Genomic DNA, 18,693 nt, shown 5'->3' with positions numbered 1-18,693 from the left:
GGGACCGAGTCAAAAGCATTACCAAAATGTATATGAATAAAAAGTAAAACACCTACATTTTTCATTATGAAGTGTTTATTTTCTTCATAATTATGAGAAAGTTACCGTCTCCATTCTTATCTCATAACTCATAACACCTCCAAATTATTCCCTTTCTTTTAGTGCAGAAGTTGATCGCCTGAGGTGAAGTTTGTTAGCTTATAGTTTATCTTCAACACACAGCCTAAAGAGGGCTGAAACCTTTAAGGGGTGGCTAAATATACACTGATCACACATATCAATATTTACTTGGAAAAAGGCCCAAAATTAAGATATTTTAACTTTAAAACATGAGATTTAGAAGACAATAAATTATTTAATTTTCTATATATTCAGGCATTTTTCCAAATACAAATATATTTCCCAAACTGGCAAATACCAGATCATTAAATGAACTAATTGATTATTTTTGGTGATTTTTGTTGGCATACATTGTTAAATAAGGGAACAATATAACTTAATGCTTGACAAAGTGTGAACCGGTCCTTTAACTGCTTCTATATCATATATAATAGATACAAATGCTATAAATGGCCCGGTGGGCGGGGACAGCACCGCCCTCCCAGCCCTCCCTGCGGGCCGCCCCGGTACAGCACATGCCTCTCATGTGCTTCTCCTCTTTGTCTCCGCCCAGCTCCTCCTCTTGTTATGAAAGCAGAGCAGTTGGTGTGATAATCGGTGTCCTCCAGGGCTGCAAGGCTTTAAAAACTGGTAAAAATATGATTATTCTTATTTCATATAAACATTACCACACGCATATATAGATATATATTCTCTGTGTGCTTTCTTTTCTTACTGTCTAACATGATGTTGGTGTCTTGTGTTGGGTGCAGTAGATGGCACCGATCACTGCCACATACATAACATGTAACACTACAGCTGCACAGTGAGGACATAGTGTTCCCTCGGTTTACTCCAACTGAGACAATTATTCATGCATTTTAACAACTACTGTACCCTGTTGATTCACATGCAAACACAATGCAGTTAAATGGGGTTTTTATTTATTAAAGAGCTGCTCTGCCAAATTCAACATACTATGCTTTAGTTACTCGTTACTTTACTTGTATGTATCTTCACGTTTGGTGGTTTTATTTCCTGATAAACTGAAGGATTAAATTCTCCTTTATGGGTTGAGATAATTCCCCCATTTCTTCTGGTAAATAAACAATTTCAAAAAAACCCTCCTCACTGTAAAACAGCATACGTTAATTTAACTAAAGAAAACTGATTACATCACATTTTTAAAGTAAAATAAGGTACATTTTGGTGGCTTTAGTCATTTAAGTGACTTAATATTGTCATTTTTATTTGTACTGTAAACACAAAATACCTAGCAAAAGGTTTAAATCAGGAATGTTTGTGTACCTCACAAAACCAAGTTAGTGCCACTTAAAATCACTAGTAAAAGAGCCTTTTTTAACCTAAAAATGTGGTTTGTTTTAAATATAAATATGAAGAACTAGTTCTTATAATGTATATTTAAACTGGTAAAGACACTTGGATGAGACTGGAAAACAGTGACAGTGACAAATGCGCTTCCAGTGTCGTATAATAAAGGTGTAAAATATATTACACAGCAATAATAATAATACATTTTGCACATGATTCTTTATATCAAATAGTTTTACCTTTTCTGAAAGTACAAAATACAATCAAATCCACTGGTCCCACCTTCTCCAATGCAAATATTTGCATATATCTTATCTTATAGTCAATTAAATATGTAGAATACACTAAAAAACTGTGTGTACAAGCTATAAGGGATCATAAGATGCTTGTTTTTAAGGAGTCACCAGCCAAAATCACTAATGAGTCCTCCTTTTACGCCCGTTTTACCAACACATGTTCTTTATTTTTCATACAGATCCACTACAGTCCACAATGCTTCGTGTCACCACTGCCTCCCTGTGCACATACAGCCAGCGGATGAGGCTCCTCCTGCCTCCCTCTGCCCCGTCCTCCACACTGACGTCCCCCAACAAAAGACTGGAGAACCAGCACACCGTGGACTCCCTCTACGAGCTGTCGGTGGACATCCGGAAGGTACGCAAGTTCAAGGGCTGGATTCTGTCTGAGAGCTCTGCGTACGTGTCTGAGACGGCCGACCTGCTGAGGGACATGGGCGCGGACACACCGGTGATCGCCAGCATCCTGGAGACCCACCCTGAAGCCGTCCTGTGTCGGCCGGAGGATGTGGCCGCCCAGCGAGACCTTTGGGTGTCTGTGTGCCCCAACAAGCGTGAACTGATGGGCATCATTGAGAAGTTCCCAGCATCCTTCTTCACACTAACTCACCATAGCAACCAGCGGGCCAACATCCTTTACCTGCAGAGTCTTCGCCTTAGCAAGAGGATCATCGGCAAGCTGATGGCCAGCGCCCCGCAGAGCTTCAGCCGGCCTGTGGAGCGGAACCAGGAGGTCATCCACACTCTGAGGGAGACCTACCTGGACCTGGGCGGAGATGAGGTCAACCTGCGCCTCTGGCTGCAGAAGCTCCTCAGCCAGAACCCGTACATCCTCCTGCGGCCGGCTGAGGCCTGGAGGGACAGTCTGGGCTTCCTGAGGGAGCAGGGCCTCACCACGGAGGAGCTTCTCACCCTGGTCTCAAAACTCAGAGCCTCCATGGCCGAGCTGCAGCCGGAGGCCATGCAGCACGCTCTGGCCTACGTCGAGGAGGCTCTGGCCTGCTCCAAGGACGAACTCAAGCAAATAGTGATCCGCTGCCCAGCCATTTTGTACTACTCCTTGCCCATCCTAGTGGGCCGGTTCCAAGGACTGATGGATGTTGGAGTGAGCGTGGAGCAGGTGAAGGAATCTCCAAATGTCATGGAGCTCACCACGCAGATCGTGCTCTATCGCATCCAGAAGCTGGCGTCCTACGGGTACGACGTGCGCTCTGGAAGCCTGGACTTTATCGTTGGGACCAAGAAGGACTTTGAGATGAGTTACGGCAAGCTGCAGCTCAGGCAGCAGCGGCCGCTCTTCAACCCAGTAGCTCCCCTCAAGATAGATTGAATGTCAGGATGTGCTGCTGCAGTGTGCGGTTATATCGGGTGGGTTCGTGGGCAAAGTTTTATGAAATGTTGTTTTCATGCAGATTTTGAGAAATGAAATACATTTTTGTGCAAGATGCATGAAGAATATATATATTAGATTATATAATATATATATAAAATACGTGGTCATTTGATTTGATGCTCAGCCCTCTTGGGAAAATATGACACTGACTGTTTTCTCTATCATAACAAACATAACATTTTATATGATCAAGTATGTGAAGGAACATACTGACAAACATTATAATAGTGACGCCAATCGAGGTCCGTTACCCTTGTTTACTACTGCAATTAACACTGATAAACTGAACATGTCTAATGAGCAATAAAAGCCATGTCTAAACTTTTCAAAGTGTCTAAAAGCTGATTTTCTAGCACGACCTGTCACTTCAGTTACATTTAAACGTGTTTTAGAGTAAAAACAAAATCTAAATATTTGACTGTTTCCAACTCTTCAGCTTCAAAGAAAAGACTGAAACCAGTTTTATATTTAACTCTGTCTTTAATTAAACAAGCACATTGAGAGGAGACATGAAGCAGGTGAAGCGTTTCTCTCCAGGGGTACATTTATTAGGGGATTGTACAAGGGGGACACCATGATATGAAGAGTCTGTCTTCCTGTCGCCTTTTACTCGTACTGATATTGCCGCTACAGTGGTGAGGAATAAAACAACTAGTACTGAGATAGAAGGAAGGAAATGGTCGAAACACTTGATGATAGATACACTAGATGGCTCGAATGGGAAGTGGAATAAATGAGATGGACAGGCAGCTGTATTAGAATAGATACAAGATTTCTCACCATTTGTTTTTGAATGGACGGTCTATAAACACTTTCATTTTTTTTTTTTTATTGAAAATGTTCCAAAAAGAAAGATCCATCCACAATGATTTCTCATATCAAAAATATATCAATGGGTCTATGGCTACACAAAGAGAGAAAAACACCCATACAATATCCAAATATGTACAAATTGTATGTGAGCAGAAATTAGCAAATCCATTATATACACAAAGACTGTTTGTCCCCGGCAACATGAACCCAAATGTATGCACAGTGTAACAGCCGCTCCAGTGCTGTCGGCACTGGGCCGCCGGGGGGCCGTGCAGTCCACGTGATAATATACAGTCCCATTACTCGAGAGGAAACTTGCTCCTCCTCAAGGTGTGTTCATGCAACAGTGTAGTGCTGTAACAGAAACCAAAGTCTTTGTGTCCATTTTGTGTCGGGCTGTGTACACGGTGTGACTGACAGCGGAGCCTGCAGACGCTCCTCTGAGGAGACACAAAGGACACACACACAATTAAACATCTGTCTAATAAATGCAGTTTCAGAAATTAACTCTCCTGATAGATCGACCAGGGAAGATGTATCAACTTCACTTTATACATTTAGGAAAAGGACGTTTAAGATGTCATCTGATGTATTTATGATTACATCGTAAAGAGAGCCACTAAAGTGATTATGTGCCACTTAAAAGGATATTCTTCTCTGTATTTCTTCTCAACAAATTAAGTCTATAAGTTTAGCTTATGGATCTTTCAGCATCATCACAAGTTAATAAAGACAATTGTCATTAAATACACTGAATTATTTTGCTGTGACAATAAAACATCAACACTAAATAGACAACACAATTTAAAATGTGCATTTATTTTAGTTAAAAACTAATATCTCATATCACAAAGTCTTTTAGGAGTCTGCACATGTTGGGAAAATCCAATGAAAAGACCAAAATCCTATTGACAAGTATCTTTCTGTCTGTGTGGCAATTCTAAGGGTAATATACACAAAGAAACGTCCTCAATAACAACTTCTACTTAACATTTCTGTTGTAGTATTAACAGAAGCACTGAAAACATCCGTAACACAAGCCTTCAATGTAGTAAACATCCTACTTAATCTTCAAGAAATAATGGTATTTTGTTATTTTGTTTGTAGGTTTGTTTGTTTTTTTTATTTCCATTCGCCTCAAATTCCAAAAATGAATGAGTCTAGTTTGTTTAAAGTTTCCAACCAACCTTTCTAGTGGCTGCTCTGTCTCTGGACTTTAGAGCCTTTGCCATTCCCAGAGTCCTCGCTGTGCCGCTTAACGCTGATCTGAGTGCTGCAGTGGTGTTCGGGTCCTGGAGAACAGAATAAAGCAGCAGCACAGTTTAGAAAGCCGCCCTGAAAATAAAGTTCTGCTATCTCTGTATTGGACTATAAAGCATGGTCGATCAGTTCTCACCTTTCTGAATTACTGCACCGGGAATCTGCTGTGAGCCTTGGGCATAACACATCACACTGGCACTGGTGCCTGCGTAACCTGTAATTCAAGGATGATTCAAGGATTAGCAGAGAAGTTACTGAGTGCTGCGTGATAACATAAGGGTGAGAAATATAAGAATAAAGTAGTATTTAAACGTGTCCTCACCCTGCTGGTGTGTGATGCTGGTTTGTTGATCGCCCTGCATGTACATCATTACACCGCTTTGCCAGTTTTCCTGGGAGTGAACCGGCATCTGATAGCCTGTGAACACAAAACAGGAAATAAATCCACTTTAGTCACAACTCCACTGACAGACAGGACAGAGGAAGTTATAAAAACACAGAACTACTGCAGGAGTTATGTTCGCTTACCAGATGAAGCTGCGGCATTGTGCGAAGCCTCAACAGGGAATCCCGTCTCACCGTTAAGGTTACCGTTAGAGTTGGACGGAACTGTAGCCAATAGACCTAAAGATAAAGACAACAGTCATCAGCTTTTACAAGATTTTTTTAAACCCTATTCAGGCTCTAAAGTAACAGTTTTAAATCCACTTGACCTAAATCGAAGCCCAACGTCCTCAGTCAGGTTCTTGTTGGCTTTTTTCTTTTTTAAAGATCATATTTTTGGCATTTTGCCTCCATTGGAGAGCTAAAAAAGCTCTTTAGTGGTCATTTTCTGTCCTAAACAGATGACTAGGGATGTATTGAGTCGATACAATTCGGTATGAATTTCTCATGATTTTTAAACAAAATGAGATTGAAGACAAAATAATCTACAAAATATATTTTCTCTCATATTTTCTTATCAAATTAATGAATCCTTTTTTATTTCTGAGGTAGGGTGTAAACTGCCAAACACCTTGGTAGCACATCAAACAAGCAAAGTCAGAAGTAGAAAGCGCCCTCTGCTGTTTAAGGTGTCGCCATTCAATATTCATGCATTCATTATCTCTTTACATTCCTACAGATGAGGAGTTCTTTATATTGTGGATGCCAAAACCTGCCTGAGAGGTTGAAGCTTTTTCTAACCTGCAGTTTATTTAACTAAACTTCTTAACACTCACTCTAATGTAACAGGAACATCAGGAAACTATCACTGAGCCTTGGTGGATCCTGCTTCATATCAATATTAAAGATGTCCCGAGAGAAAGTACTCTCTGTAGCTATCTAGTGTCCTTACCGAGGCCTCTGTAACAGGAGAGCTGCTGGTAGATCTGTTTCATTCGCTCGATGTTGAGCCGACTGGCCTCTGCGTGGTTCACCATGGGCTTGGGGTAATGCACTCCAATTATACATTTGGCCGCCTTCTGCACGCTCTCCGGAGCGTTCCAGGGATCATAAATATACTTGGCTGGAAACCCTCTCAGAATGGGCAGGTAACGCCTGAGTGAAGAGATGGAGAGGTTTAGTGAGTGGGCAGGGTGGAGTCATTCATTGTCCCGTCAAGCAGAAACATCTCAAGATCACATTTACTGAGGTGGAACTAGTCAATACTGATTTATAAGGATGCAGAGCTAAATGCTTTTACTTGTTATACTAGTATCCATCAGTATCTGCAGCACCACAGCATATCATACACTTAAAGAGTTCCCATGTGCACTGCAGCTCGAATTGGGACCAAATATAGGACCTGAGTGGACGTCAGCATACCGTATGTAATCTCCATTGGGGTCTGTACGACGGCCGAATCCCACAGGGCAGTAGCAGTGGAAGAACTGCTGGAAGAAAGAGCTGCAGGAGAGCCACATCCAGCTGCCTGCATTCACACTCCAGTCTGCATCCAGCAGCAGCTCCTCAAACACCTGAACACACAAACAAGCCGTGTGTTAGCGGAGTATTCGTCGTTTATAAACCGCAGTGAGAAGTGTTTTCTGGGAGGTAAAAGGCACGACATCTTTGGGATGCATGAAGACTTCAAATCTGGGTGTAAATTTAAAAAGAAAACAAAGAAATCAAAGAAATCTACATGCTTTAATTAAACAGATTAAAAACAACAAGGTCTACCTTCATGCCCTCCTCCCAGCCGATCCACAGGTCTCCTCTGGTCAGGAAACAGGCCACGGCGTGTCTAGCCAGGTGGTGGATCCAGCCCTCCTGCCTCAGCTGGGTCATGATGGCGTCGATCCAGGGGAAGCCGGTTCGGCCCTCCGCCCACTTTGCCAGCGCCTCGGGGTTGCGGTCCCAGGGGATCTGAACGCAGATGGGGTTGCTCTCCATCTTGTCGAAGCAGGGGTTGTTGGTGGCTGCCGTGTAGAAGAACTCGCGCCACAGCAGCTGACCGTAGAGCGAGAGAGGAGGGGAGCTGTTCTTCTTCACCTGGTGGGGTTGGAGAAGGGGCAGGAAGCGTGTTATTGTCTTGGGGAAATCATATTATTACTTATCATATCCAAAGAAGTAGACTTTTTCCTCAACACACCTCAAGATGGAGCCAGAGCAACCAAGGGAGACTGCTGTGGGTAATTCACCCTACCACAGGATAAACTGGGAACCATTAGATGGTGCTATAAACTACTGGAACAGTAAATCAGACTCAGCAGGGTTCATGCAGCTTTTAGGAGGAAAATCCAAACACTAACAAGTTACCTAAACCAAACATTTCCAGACTCTCTAAGCTTTTATTGTTACACAGAATTCATTTTAACCACAGCAATCAAAGTATATTGTCACTTTGTTTATTTTACCAGCTGTACATGTTTTGTTGCTTTTACTGTGGTTTGTTGATCATGATTATTTAATGGATGCCAATTTCCAGTGTAAGGGATCTAGCTATGAATGCCAAGTAAACATACCAGGAGAAAACAAACAAATATGGTGACAGGATTGTTTCAAGGGCATATTTCTATCCTTGAAAACATAATGGTTAAAATTAAGAATTTTCTAAGCTTTTAAGACTTTGTTTGATATCTCTATACATTGTCATATACTGTATTATAATGTACGTACTTATTATATTTTTCTATTTTATATGTATATTGTGTTAAATATTGTAATACAGAAGCTTAACTTTCTATATTATTATTATTTCTATTATAATTATCCCCCCGGGGATTAATAAAGTATTTCTGACTCTGATTTGTCCAGGTGATTTTTAATCCGTCACATACTCACATAATCTGCTGTCAACACTCGAGGAAGGGCAATAAAGGGAGAATAATTTTCTCAACCAGTAAACATTTTTTAGCTTTAAGCTCCTCATCATATCACGTGACAACGGTAATTCGCTACAGCTTTACTGGTCGCTTTCTAGAGTTAAGACGTCAGGAGGAGTTTTCCACTTCCCTTGTCAGGACTTTATTTCCTCCAAAACCACCAGTTAGTTAAACTGATTGGAAAAAAAACTTGCCTAGCAACACTGAGGCTACAAACAACTTGTCTTAACGTGACGTTCACTTAACGTCACTCTGTAGGAGCCAGTACAGAATGTGTGTTTGTCTACTCCTAAAATACAATACAACCTCCAACTTATACGTATATTCAGGCCAACGAGGTAACTCATCCATTCTTTGACTTACCTTCTTGTAGAGGTCGGTGAGTTTGAAGTAGAAGAGGCGACAGGAGAGGCAGCCGAAGCGCAGGTACGGGCTGAGGCCCGTCGGGCTGGCGAGCAGCGAGTTGGCGTTCATTCTGGGACGCTCAAAGTTGGCCACCCAAGCCTGATGGCAACACGGTCACACAGTCAGATAGGAAACAGCATGATAGCACGATGTCATGTGATATGACAAGGTTTCTGTCAAGGTAGCAGCCAAATATAGAGATTTATCTAACATTCTTCGATCTAACATTAGCCTTATGTCATTAAAAAAAAAGATTGGTCTCACATCTATAAATCAACCCGAGCACCAAAATGCTGAGAAATGTCATCAAATGTTTAAAGTGTTGAACGTGTTTTTCTTTTAAATGACAAAACAGTCGGTAGAATCCATCATCAATTTTAATTTCCTCATCTGGCTCTTATCTGATTCAACTGACCTTCCTCTCCAAATGCCTCTCAAGTCTCGTGAGGGCTTCAGTCTCTCCCCCCGGCCACACAGCTGAGGACAGACCTTCAGTATCGAAACCTGCAGAGATCACATAAAAAACAACACACATTAAAATTCAGCCAGTAACGTTGAATTCGGTTTATATTAAAGCTTTTTGTCTGGCTTCACTCACCCAGCTCCTCCAAGGAGGGGACCCCAAACTTGTCGTCGTGGTCTTCGGACAGCGGCGTAGTGCATTTCCCCATGACTTCCGCCGTGATGGACTCTGCAGGCACCTCGACTGCATCCATACGACTGATGAGGGTCTGGAACCGCTTGTAGGTGAGAGGGGACTGACCCCCATTCAGCTCTATGATCCTGGAGGAGTGACATGAAAGCACAGAAAGAGTTAAAAAGACCTGACAGACACACGGATGAAGATGTTTTACAGATGGTGGTGAGGGGTGACGTTAACTCACTTGTCCAGGTCATAGAGCGTGTGGGAGATGCGAACTGTCACCTCCACTCCGGCCTCAGAGGCCAGTTTCTTAATAGCTGCATCTCGCTCTTTCCCAAAGGGCTCAGAGTCGTACTCATAAGACAAACGAGAAATATTCCATTCCTGGAGAAGAGGGAATTTAAAAAATAAATAAATAAAGAAGTGAGCAACAGAATGAAATAAACAGGCTTTGCTCAACATGTTTAAAGCAATCTGGAGCTTTAACTTGATGGTTAAATCAGATGTTACCTTGAAAAGTCTGGGAAAGACATCAGTGGGTTGGCCTCGTATCACAAACAGTCGAGAGTTGAGCTTACGGAGGCTCGAGTCCAAGTCTTCAAGACTCTGCAGTAAGAACCTGGAGGACGACAGGGATACAGAAAGAGTGGTTAAAATGCTGCCAGTAACAATATACAGTTTGTCAGAAGTGACGCTGAAGCTGGACAAAAGGGACATCATGTGACTTGGAGAGAGAAAACGCCTTTGTTTGGGTATTGGGGGAAATGATTTCAGGTCGTTCTGGCTTTGATACGACATGAAGCAGCAGTTTCAATTCAATCTGCTCTCGGAAATGCTAATTTTATGCAGCAAAATCTATTCAGACGACCTTCTCCGAGCATTCATTTTCTAAAGTAGAAATCACAGTGTTCAAAACAAGGTGCTGACACAGAGGAAATCTTCCAGAGTTTGAAGATTTAAAGTAAGTGACCTGATTAAATAAACTCTTTTGTCCTCCCGATGGAGTTAACAGAAGGGGGAAACAGATGCTTGTTCTTGTTGTACAGAACAACAGCAGCGATCTGCGTAGATTTGTGGTGTGAATATGCAGATTTGATGGCCCAAGATTTAATTCCTACTTGACAGCAGCCAGTTCTTCCTCTTGCAAAAGGTGAAAACACAGAGGCAAAGTCAAAGGGAGACGCCCTTTTAATTCATGTTTATGGGAACTGGCTGTGTTTTTAAGTGCTCTGATATAATGTCCAATGTGTCTGCCAACAAAGGTTTAACAATCAGAGTGGATCAGGTGTGTGAGACAGCCACCTTAATGGTAGTGAAGGAGCTAATGTCTGGTAAATGTGTCACTGTTGGTTGGATAACAAACGCCACAGGCACAACACAGAGGGATTGAGACTATTGTAAAAACAAATAAATAAAAGTAAGCGCTGACACATCAGGGGAACATCCAACTCTTTTTATAGAGACTCCCTCATGTTGGAACAACACAAGGCAATTTTCTGTTTATCAGATATTTCCATTATGCTTAATGATGTGCAACACTGTCTGCAATGCTTTAGTACAACAGGAGGTCAATAGAAGAGTGCTACCTGAGTTAAAATGGTATGGCACAATCTGTCTCAGCAGAAACAATCTCATAGTACAGATCAGCCTGAGTCGAGACTACTGATGGGGCATTATTTCACACACTGTAAGAGTTATGATTTGGTATTACTGAACCAATCAGAGGCTCAACTTCAGGGCTGAAACAATTCAAGTTCAAAATCTAAAGCAAAAAATTTGAATATTTGCTCATTTTCTGAACCTTCTGTGATAATAAACGTAATTTATTTGGATTTTGGACAATTTTAAGACGCCATCATGGACAATGTTCATTATTTTTGCCTTAACAATTAGTCAGTTAATTGAGAAAATGACTGGCAGATGATTTTATAATGTAAATAAACATTAGTTGCAGCCTTACTCAACTGTGTACTCAGGACGTGTCTCAGACAATCACATAGATGTGCGTATTATATGACCTGTGCTTCCAATTTAGCGCAAAAATTTTTTATTTTATTATGAATTAATTTAATCTGATGTTGTTTTTGCTTGAAGCACGCAAATGTCCTGTTACATAAACTCTGAATAATACCTCTTGACATCAGTTTTTCTCAGTTCATGAGACAATTATTCCTAATGGCAAATAACCAGAAACCCGCCGTGCTACAAAGTGAAATGAAACAATTATCCCTGAAGGCACCAGTTTTCACCCTCTTTGTAATCCAGACAGTATAATAGCCCAATTTAACCTCCAGTTTACATGAATAAACAAGCGTGGCCAGGTTACTGTGCTTAGGCAGTGGAAATACATGCAGTATTTCTCACACACTGACAGTAAGGCATCATTAATCTAAAGAAAGACTCATCCTTTAAGGCTCCATCATGCAGACAGTGAATGAGTCAACCAAGCTGCATCCCCATGAGCTTAATCATCACTGTATGTGACGTCAGTGAGCACCAGCAAAACCAAAACGTACCGACCCAACAGTGGAAAAATATGACCAACAGAAACATTTTCTTACTTTTACAACTGAAAGTAATAACCGTGTTTTATCCTTATTTTATCATTTGGACTGTGGGTCTTGTTTTTATCTTTCCAAAAATAAGTAATCAGAGCAAACACACACCCACAGGTCCACACATGCACGCAGGCAGAGCGGCAGTAATGCGGTGCTTCCCGTTGCTGTTGCCATAGTCACCAAAGTTCGTAGGTGGAAGCTTCCTGTATCATCCAGGTCTAATCGGGTCTTTTACTGTTTTCACTGATGGTGAAGCTAAAATACCCAACTCTCCTATTTACAACCACAATGTAAACAATTCAGTTTATAAAATCATGTGACATTATATATGTAGCTGTGCATTAAGTTTAGTGGATTCTGGGATATTTTGGATGGTTGTTGCTCCATCTTTTGTTATTATGCAAGTCAATCACAGTGGAACCAATGCTTACTTTTACACAGGTTGATTCTTATATGTTTATATATTATATATTTACCACTGTGACTGAGGGTTCTCCCTTCAGACTAATGTTTAAATGTTAACATTTTTGATAAGGATTCCTTAAAAAAAAAAGACTATTACAAGAACTGCGACGAAGTTTACATTATACAGTTGGAAAATAAACTTTTAAAAGGGTTCTCCACTCAAAATATTATTATTATTGTCCGCCAACATTTCTGCAGAGTCATGGTATCGAGCATAAAGCCCATAATCACATCTTCACGATACAATTACACCGTTGGTTAATGATAATACTGATGTCAAACTTTTCCTGATACAGGAGCAGTGTTGTCTCGGTTGCATGGGAGCAGAGGAAGTGTTTACAGGGGTGATTTCCTATTTTTAAACCTTTGGGTAGTGGTTGATTTCCCTTTGTTTTTACTTAACATCCACTGAATAATGGCTGCTGAATAGCCCTCTAAAGATCTCAGCCCAGTTGAGCTCATTCACTATGCTTAGCTGCCTTTCTCTCCTCGCCCCATGAAGTCAGCAACGACACTGCCAAGACAGACTCAGACCATCTGACTCCAAAAGAAAAGCAACAAGTTTAATCCATATTCATCTGGGGTGTTTACATAAAGTCAAAGCTGTACTGCAACACACAACATAACTCTGTCATCTGTCTTGTTATTTTCCATCCTGTGGGCACTCCTACTTGTTAGAAACACCCTTTCATTGAGCAAACTAATTACAAACCCAGACCACAAAAGTCTGTCGACAGTTTGGGGCATAAAGCTTTAACAGAAGATATCAGATGGAGGCAGATTTGTTGGGATTAGTGTTTCGCTGCTCGACAGATAGTTGGGGTCTCTTGCAGTCGATGAGAAGGGCTAAAAGGTTCACTACTAACACACTGACCTACTTACGCCACGCCTGGAGACGGTGGGGGTGCGGGAAAAGTTATTGTGATTATGTCATCCGGCATTGACCCGCCTTATTCACCCGTCTGGGATTACACCCCGAGATCTAAAGGGCAGGGCTGCTCACTTCTTCAGGGGCAATTAAAACGATCACCTGGGCTTCATGTTAGTGCAGGAATGAGAATCAAATCACAGAAGCTAACGGCTACGGCGAGCTCTTCATAGCCTTCAGCACAATCCTCCTATTGCATTATTTTGTGCCAATTAATAGTGCTGCTCGCCCCCCCCTTCATGAAGGTTATAATATAAATAATCAGTTTTTGTTTAAAACGCTTTTTTAGAGAAGTTTTGATTGAAAACTTGGTGTTGAATTTGTACCTTTATTCCACTTACATCAATGAGAGTGGGCTGAATAACATTAACACCTCTCTGTATAATGCAACTGAGTGTACACTACAGCAAAAATCAATTTACTTGATCCACTAAGTCTCCGCTGCAGCTTTTACAGGACGTTAAACTCATTTTCTGCAACAACAAATTGACTGATTTTGATCCTGTACATATGTTTTTTCCCCTCTGTGTGACCTCCTGCTGCTTTTATTTCATGTACATCTCATAATGTGAATAAAAAAGGGAATGAATCAGGGCGTACTGAGCGATCTGCATGCGAGCTCTGCGTCACCCCAGGCTCCTGTTACATAACGTTGGAAGCATAACATGGATGCTCCGTAACAGGCGCGCCTTTGCTGCCTGTGCTGCTGCTGCCCTACTCTTCCAGTGACGGCATGGGACCGCAATGCAAACTAGAGCGCACAGCGGGAAAGGAAAAAAACCATCATCCAGGGAGACACCTACTGTACGTCAGGAGCTCATTCATTCAGCAGCTGTATGTTTGCTGACTGCCAGGCGCACATTTGTGGTGGTTTTAATGAATAACTGTCTGGGTCACAGTTTGTTTTGACAGGAAAAACTTGTAACACTCAAGGTTAACTCAGATTGTCTGCTGGGTGGGTTATGAAAGGTGAAGGTTAGAAGGTAGGAGGACAAAGCCAGTGGGTTATAGGTTGGGAAACCCTCCGCTAACTGCTCCTTATCTCTTGTCACATGAGCTTGTAAAGCTTCGTACTTATTTGTGTCACCAGACTCGCACTCATACAAGCACACAGGCTGAAATGTTAGTATTAAACGAGGCATTACCTCTTCGCCGCTGACATAAATTCAGATGTTATTGCCATTTGGGAAAAGCAGAGAAATGGACAATTCTAACCCCTGACGTGTTGAACTTTCACCATCCAAACAGACAACTTGTCCATTACTTGGACTGAATGTGAAGAGATTAAAACAAAGCTCGTTAATCCATTATTCTCAGCTCTGGCGAGTGTGAGAGACTAATTGAGTCTGGAAACATTCCCCTATTTCTATCTCGGGACTGCGTTTTTTGGTCTCTTGGGATATCGGAAAGATCCATCCGTGCCAAGTCTCTAATCCCCGTGGAGGAAATAACTAATGATCTGAATGCCACTTTACGCTGCTACACTGTAGTAACACAGACCAGCTCTGCACTGCAACGAGGGATGATGATAAAACATTTAACTAAACAACACTGCAATCAATTTTTGATAATTATAGTCTAACAGGAAGTGTGGTAAACTACTGTTTACTGAACCTGAGCTCTAACTCACCTCTTGAAGAAGAAAAGGTAACATTTTAATGATGTGTTACTGACTTTTCCTGCTTTAATCATGTACCTGAAGGTATAATTGATGTTTGCTTTATTGTAATTACAGTTTAATTTACCACCACGGCCACAACTCACAATGTAATGGACACACAGTACCTATCAGTCATCTTACTGAAGCGGATATCAATAATTCTCCATTATGTATTATGATTATGACGCCTGGTATATCGATGTAATATATTAGTCATAAATTAATCCATGTAATATAAGCCAAAGACTTCAATATTATCCAATTTAAAGTATCAATTTATGTCCTTTTATTAGTATTTGTCAAATATTCTGCAACAATCAAAACAAAGAACAAGATTGTAGGAGCAAACCTGTTTGACAGTGCTGTACTAAATGTTTCTGTTATATTATTTATATAATTGACATTTAGTGGGTTACTGTGTTACTGCAGACACTCGCAGTGCTTTGGTTCCAACAAGCACCACAGTTACAATGCAACAGTTAAAATATACTGCATTAAATCTGTTGTTTGGTCTACTTTCTTGATTAATCTACACATTATTTTGCTTTTATGTGACAAACAGTCCTAAACACAAAGAGTTTGCTAGTTTGTTATCATATAAGACAAAAAAAAAAGCTGCAAAACCATTACTTTTAACACATTACATTAACTCCAATATTGATTATCTGATATCAAACTGCACATGTGCATAAAACTGACTGATTAGCACCCCCCTTAAAAAAAAGACGCATGGGTGCACACTGAAGAGCTGTGGTGTGTATTAGTGCAGATGTTTTCTATTGCACGTGGATTGGCTGTCTGTTTTTTTTGGCTCACCTCCACCTGTTGATCCCAACGTTGGAAGAACCTGCGAACCAGGGATCGAGGATGTAGACACAGCGGACAGTATCCGCTCCCAGCAGAGATTCCTTGAGCGACGGGTTGTCGTGGAGCCGCAAGCCCTTCCTGAACCAGTGTATCGTATTAATGACCATTACTCAACTGGACGAGTCCTTTTCTCTTCTTTCTTTTATGGATAAGTTTGTTTGTTTGTTTGTTTGTTTTGTGCTCACTCAAAGACCCCAAAAAAAAAAAAAAAAAAGTAGATCCAAGAAAGAAAACTATCCAAAAACGTATGAGGGAGGGAAAAATATGTTTTTAATCGCGATTAACCTTGTTCTAACAGGACTTTTTCCATAATGTCGAAGAATTTAAAAACCAATGTCAGCTGAACCATTTGGGCACGAGACAAGCGCGCGCACTCTCCGGAAATGTGACCTAGCAACACGGCGGGCTTTAGGACCCCGGTCTGATGACGAGCGCTGCTTGTTGTATAACTTGTTTTTCTGAATTGAGAAAAAAAAAAGAGATATATATTTATATAAATAACAACTATACGCGTACTAAAAAGGCGTTTGCGAGCATTATTTAAGTAATACCTGAAACAAGAGTTGGTTGGCTGGCGTGTAATTTGACGGTTGGTGCCGTTAACGGCCACAGGACACGGTGACACGGCTGCAAAGAGCTGGTTATGTAAAATACAAATTCTGGCTTACGATTCCGTTTAAATTCGTCGTCCTAAACGTAACGCGGACGGATACTTAGCTGCTTTAAGTCCGGTTTTTGCTCCGTGTGCGTCGTCTCTCAGCTGCCGAGCGGTTTTGTTTTTTTTTTGAAGTTGTCTATGTAGGAGAAGATTAAAGAAACAAAAAGTATACGCTCCTCCAGCGTCTGCGAATAGCCGCTCAACCTCTTCGCCGCACCTACGCTCTTTGCGTGACTCCGCCCACACGCCCTACGCGCAACAGCCACCGAGCTCCCTGATTGGTGCAGACCGCCGAACGCGTCGTCTCGGCGTGGTCACGTTTCTGCAGCGTGCTTTTCTCTCTGCCCTAAATACTGACGAGCCCGCCAACGTGCACGGTGAACATGTGGTAACGTTAGGGACTACTTCTGCATGATGAGCATGATATTTCACAACGTTACTACATAAATAAAGACATGTATGAGTAAAAAACACTACTCTACTACTCTTTTTTTAATTTTTTGTTAAGTTAAGTATGAAAATAAGTTAATTATTTAAAAAAGAGTTGTATAAGATGTGCATATAGACTTGGAAAGCATGTTATTAGTGTAAAAAGAAAGCAATACTGTAAACATATCAATGCATCCGGCTGCCTACAGAGCCCACTGGCTTGTTTACCATAAAAGAACCCGGATGAGCACATGAAGTCTGGCATGAGCGCACGGACCTCACGCGTCAACGTGCGTGTGTGTGTGTGTGTGTGTGTGTGTGTCACTGTAGTACTGACGCACTTCATATTAGAAATCAATTGTGCAGTTTAATATAAAGGCTTTAAAAAACGACTTGTCTGAAGCTGCAGCACCTTAGAGGACCTGTGGAGGAGCTTTGCTGTATATTTAGACGGGCTGGGTTATAATTAAAGTGCAGATTAGAGCTTAAATCTGCAAAGTTTATCCACATTTAACGCTTGTTTTAACGTGTTGTTTAAATCGAGGCTCAAAACCTTTGTTTGCCCCTGCCTTAATTCAACTAAATGCACTTTTCGTTCATATCTTGCACTACTCTGTAACTGCACTGTAACTCCCTGTTTTCAGTTTATTATATAAACAAAAAAAAAAAAGTGTTTATCACTTTATTTTCTGCCTTGTGTCCCGTGTAAAACTTTTAATTGCTTTGTTGTTAAAAGGTGGTTCACAAATAACCATTTCTTTACTTTTTGAGCCAAGATGTTATAATATTACTATTTATGTGTATATAAGTTGCACGAATATATTTCAAATGTATTATTATCATCGGTATTATTAGAAGTAGTCGGACCACGTTATCTTATTTTCTTTATATTTGGTGTTTTTTAATGTCTAAATAAGAAATGCGTCACAATATTCTCTTACATAAAATGGTGTGTAATTATGCAAGATAGAAAACGCAGCCAAGGACAGAAGAAGTAGTACTTTATTGTGACCACTGAGTGTCAGTATAACATCACGCCACTACTGTCCTCTTCCATATCTGATGATAACTTTATCTAATTCATCCGTATATGATAAAATAGTGGAGGCTGCACTTTTTTCTAATGTCTTTTACACTTTATTGGCCAGTATTTTCCCCAGAATCATAGTGTTAAGGTAATAAACCTTATTATTTTTCATCATTATTGTTGTTGCATAATAGTATAACAATAAATTATACAAAAATTCAATATAAGTCATAGTTAAAAAAAGTACCAAATGTACAGTCATTTAAGCACAAAATACATATATACAATTTTAAAACAAGCTAAACAAAAAGGCTTTACAATATATATAGTTATAAATAGATAACACAGCGTATAGCAACATAATCACACAATGCACTTTACATAAAGTCTAAAAAACCCACAAGATTCAATGAAACTGCCAATTCAAAAACGTGACTGTACAGCATGACTAAGGAAGCATGTTTATATGATGCACTCACTCTGCTGGCAAAATACTAACAATCTATCATCTTGCTGGGAAAACCATGATCATTTTGCTGTTACCAGGCAACCGCT

The 18,693-nt window shown here is 40.7% G+C and overlaps 2 protein-coding genes across 2 annotated transcripts; one reads left to right on the top strand and one right to left on the bottom strand.

Annotated features, from left to right (window-relative positions):
• Positions 1-672: 672 nt before the first annotated feature.
• Positions 673-3,450, top strand: LOC127358953 (transcription termination factor 2, mitochondrial-like). The gene is made up of 2 exons (XM_051392549.1): positions 673-750; positions 1,907-3,450. The coding sequence occupies exon 2, from the start codon at positions 1,924-1,926 to the stop codon at positions 3,055-3,057; it is 1,134 nt and encodes a 377-aa protein (XP_051248509.1). The 5' UTR covers positions 673-750; positions 1,907-1,923; the 3' UTR covers positions 3,058-3,450.
• A 130-nt stretch (positions 3,451-3,580) lies between these two features.
• On the bottom strand, positions 3,581-16,911 carry LOC127358952 (cryptochrome-1). Its single transcript, XM_051392548.1, has 14 exons — positions 15,974-16,911; positions 10,057-10,165; positions 9,788-9,930; positions 9,502-9,686; positions 9,319-9,407; positions 8,862-9,002; positions 7,354-7,665; positions 7,000-7,151; positions 6,530-6,732; positions 5,722-5,817; positions 5,516-5,611; positions 5,330-5,407; positions 5,121-5,225; positions 3,581-4,373 (listed from the first exon to the last, which is right to left on the bottom strand). The coding sequence occupies exons 1-13, from the start codon at positions 16,129-16,131 to the stop codon at positions 5,125-5,127; spliced, it is 1,863 nt and encodes a 620-aa protein (XP_051248508.1). The 5' UTR covers positions 16,132-16,911; the 3' UTR covers positions 3,581-4,373; positions 5,121-5,124.
• Positions 16,912-18,693: the final 1,782 nt, after the last annotated feature.

The sequence above is a fragment of the Dicentrarchus labrax genome, unplaced genomic scaffold, assembly GCF_905237075.1.
Source record: "Dicentrarchus labrax unplaced genomic scaffold, dlabrax2021, whole genome shotgun sequence".
Classification (NCBI taxonomy): Eukaryota; Metazoa; Chordata; class Actinopteri; family Moronidae; genus Dicentrarchus; species Dicentrarchus labrax.
The sequence above is the reverse complement of the archived record's forward strand: the minus strand, read 5'-3'. Positions and strand labels throughout refer to the sequence as shown.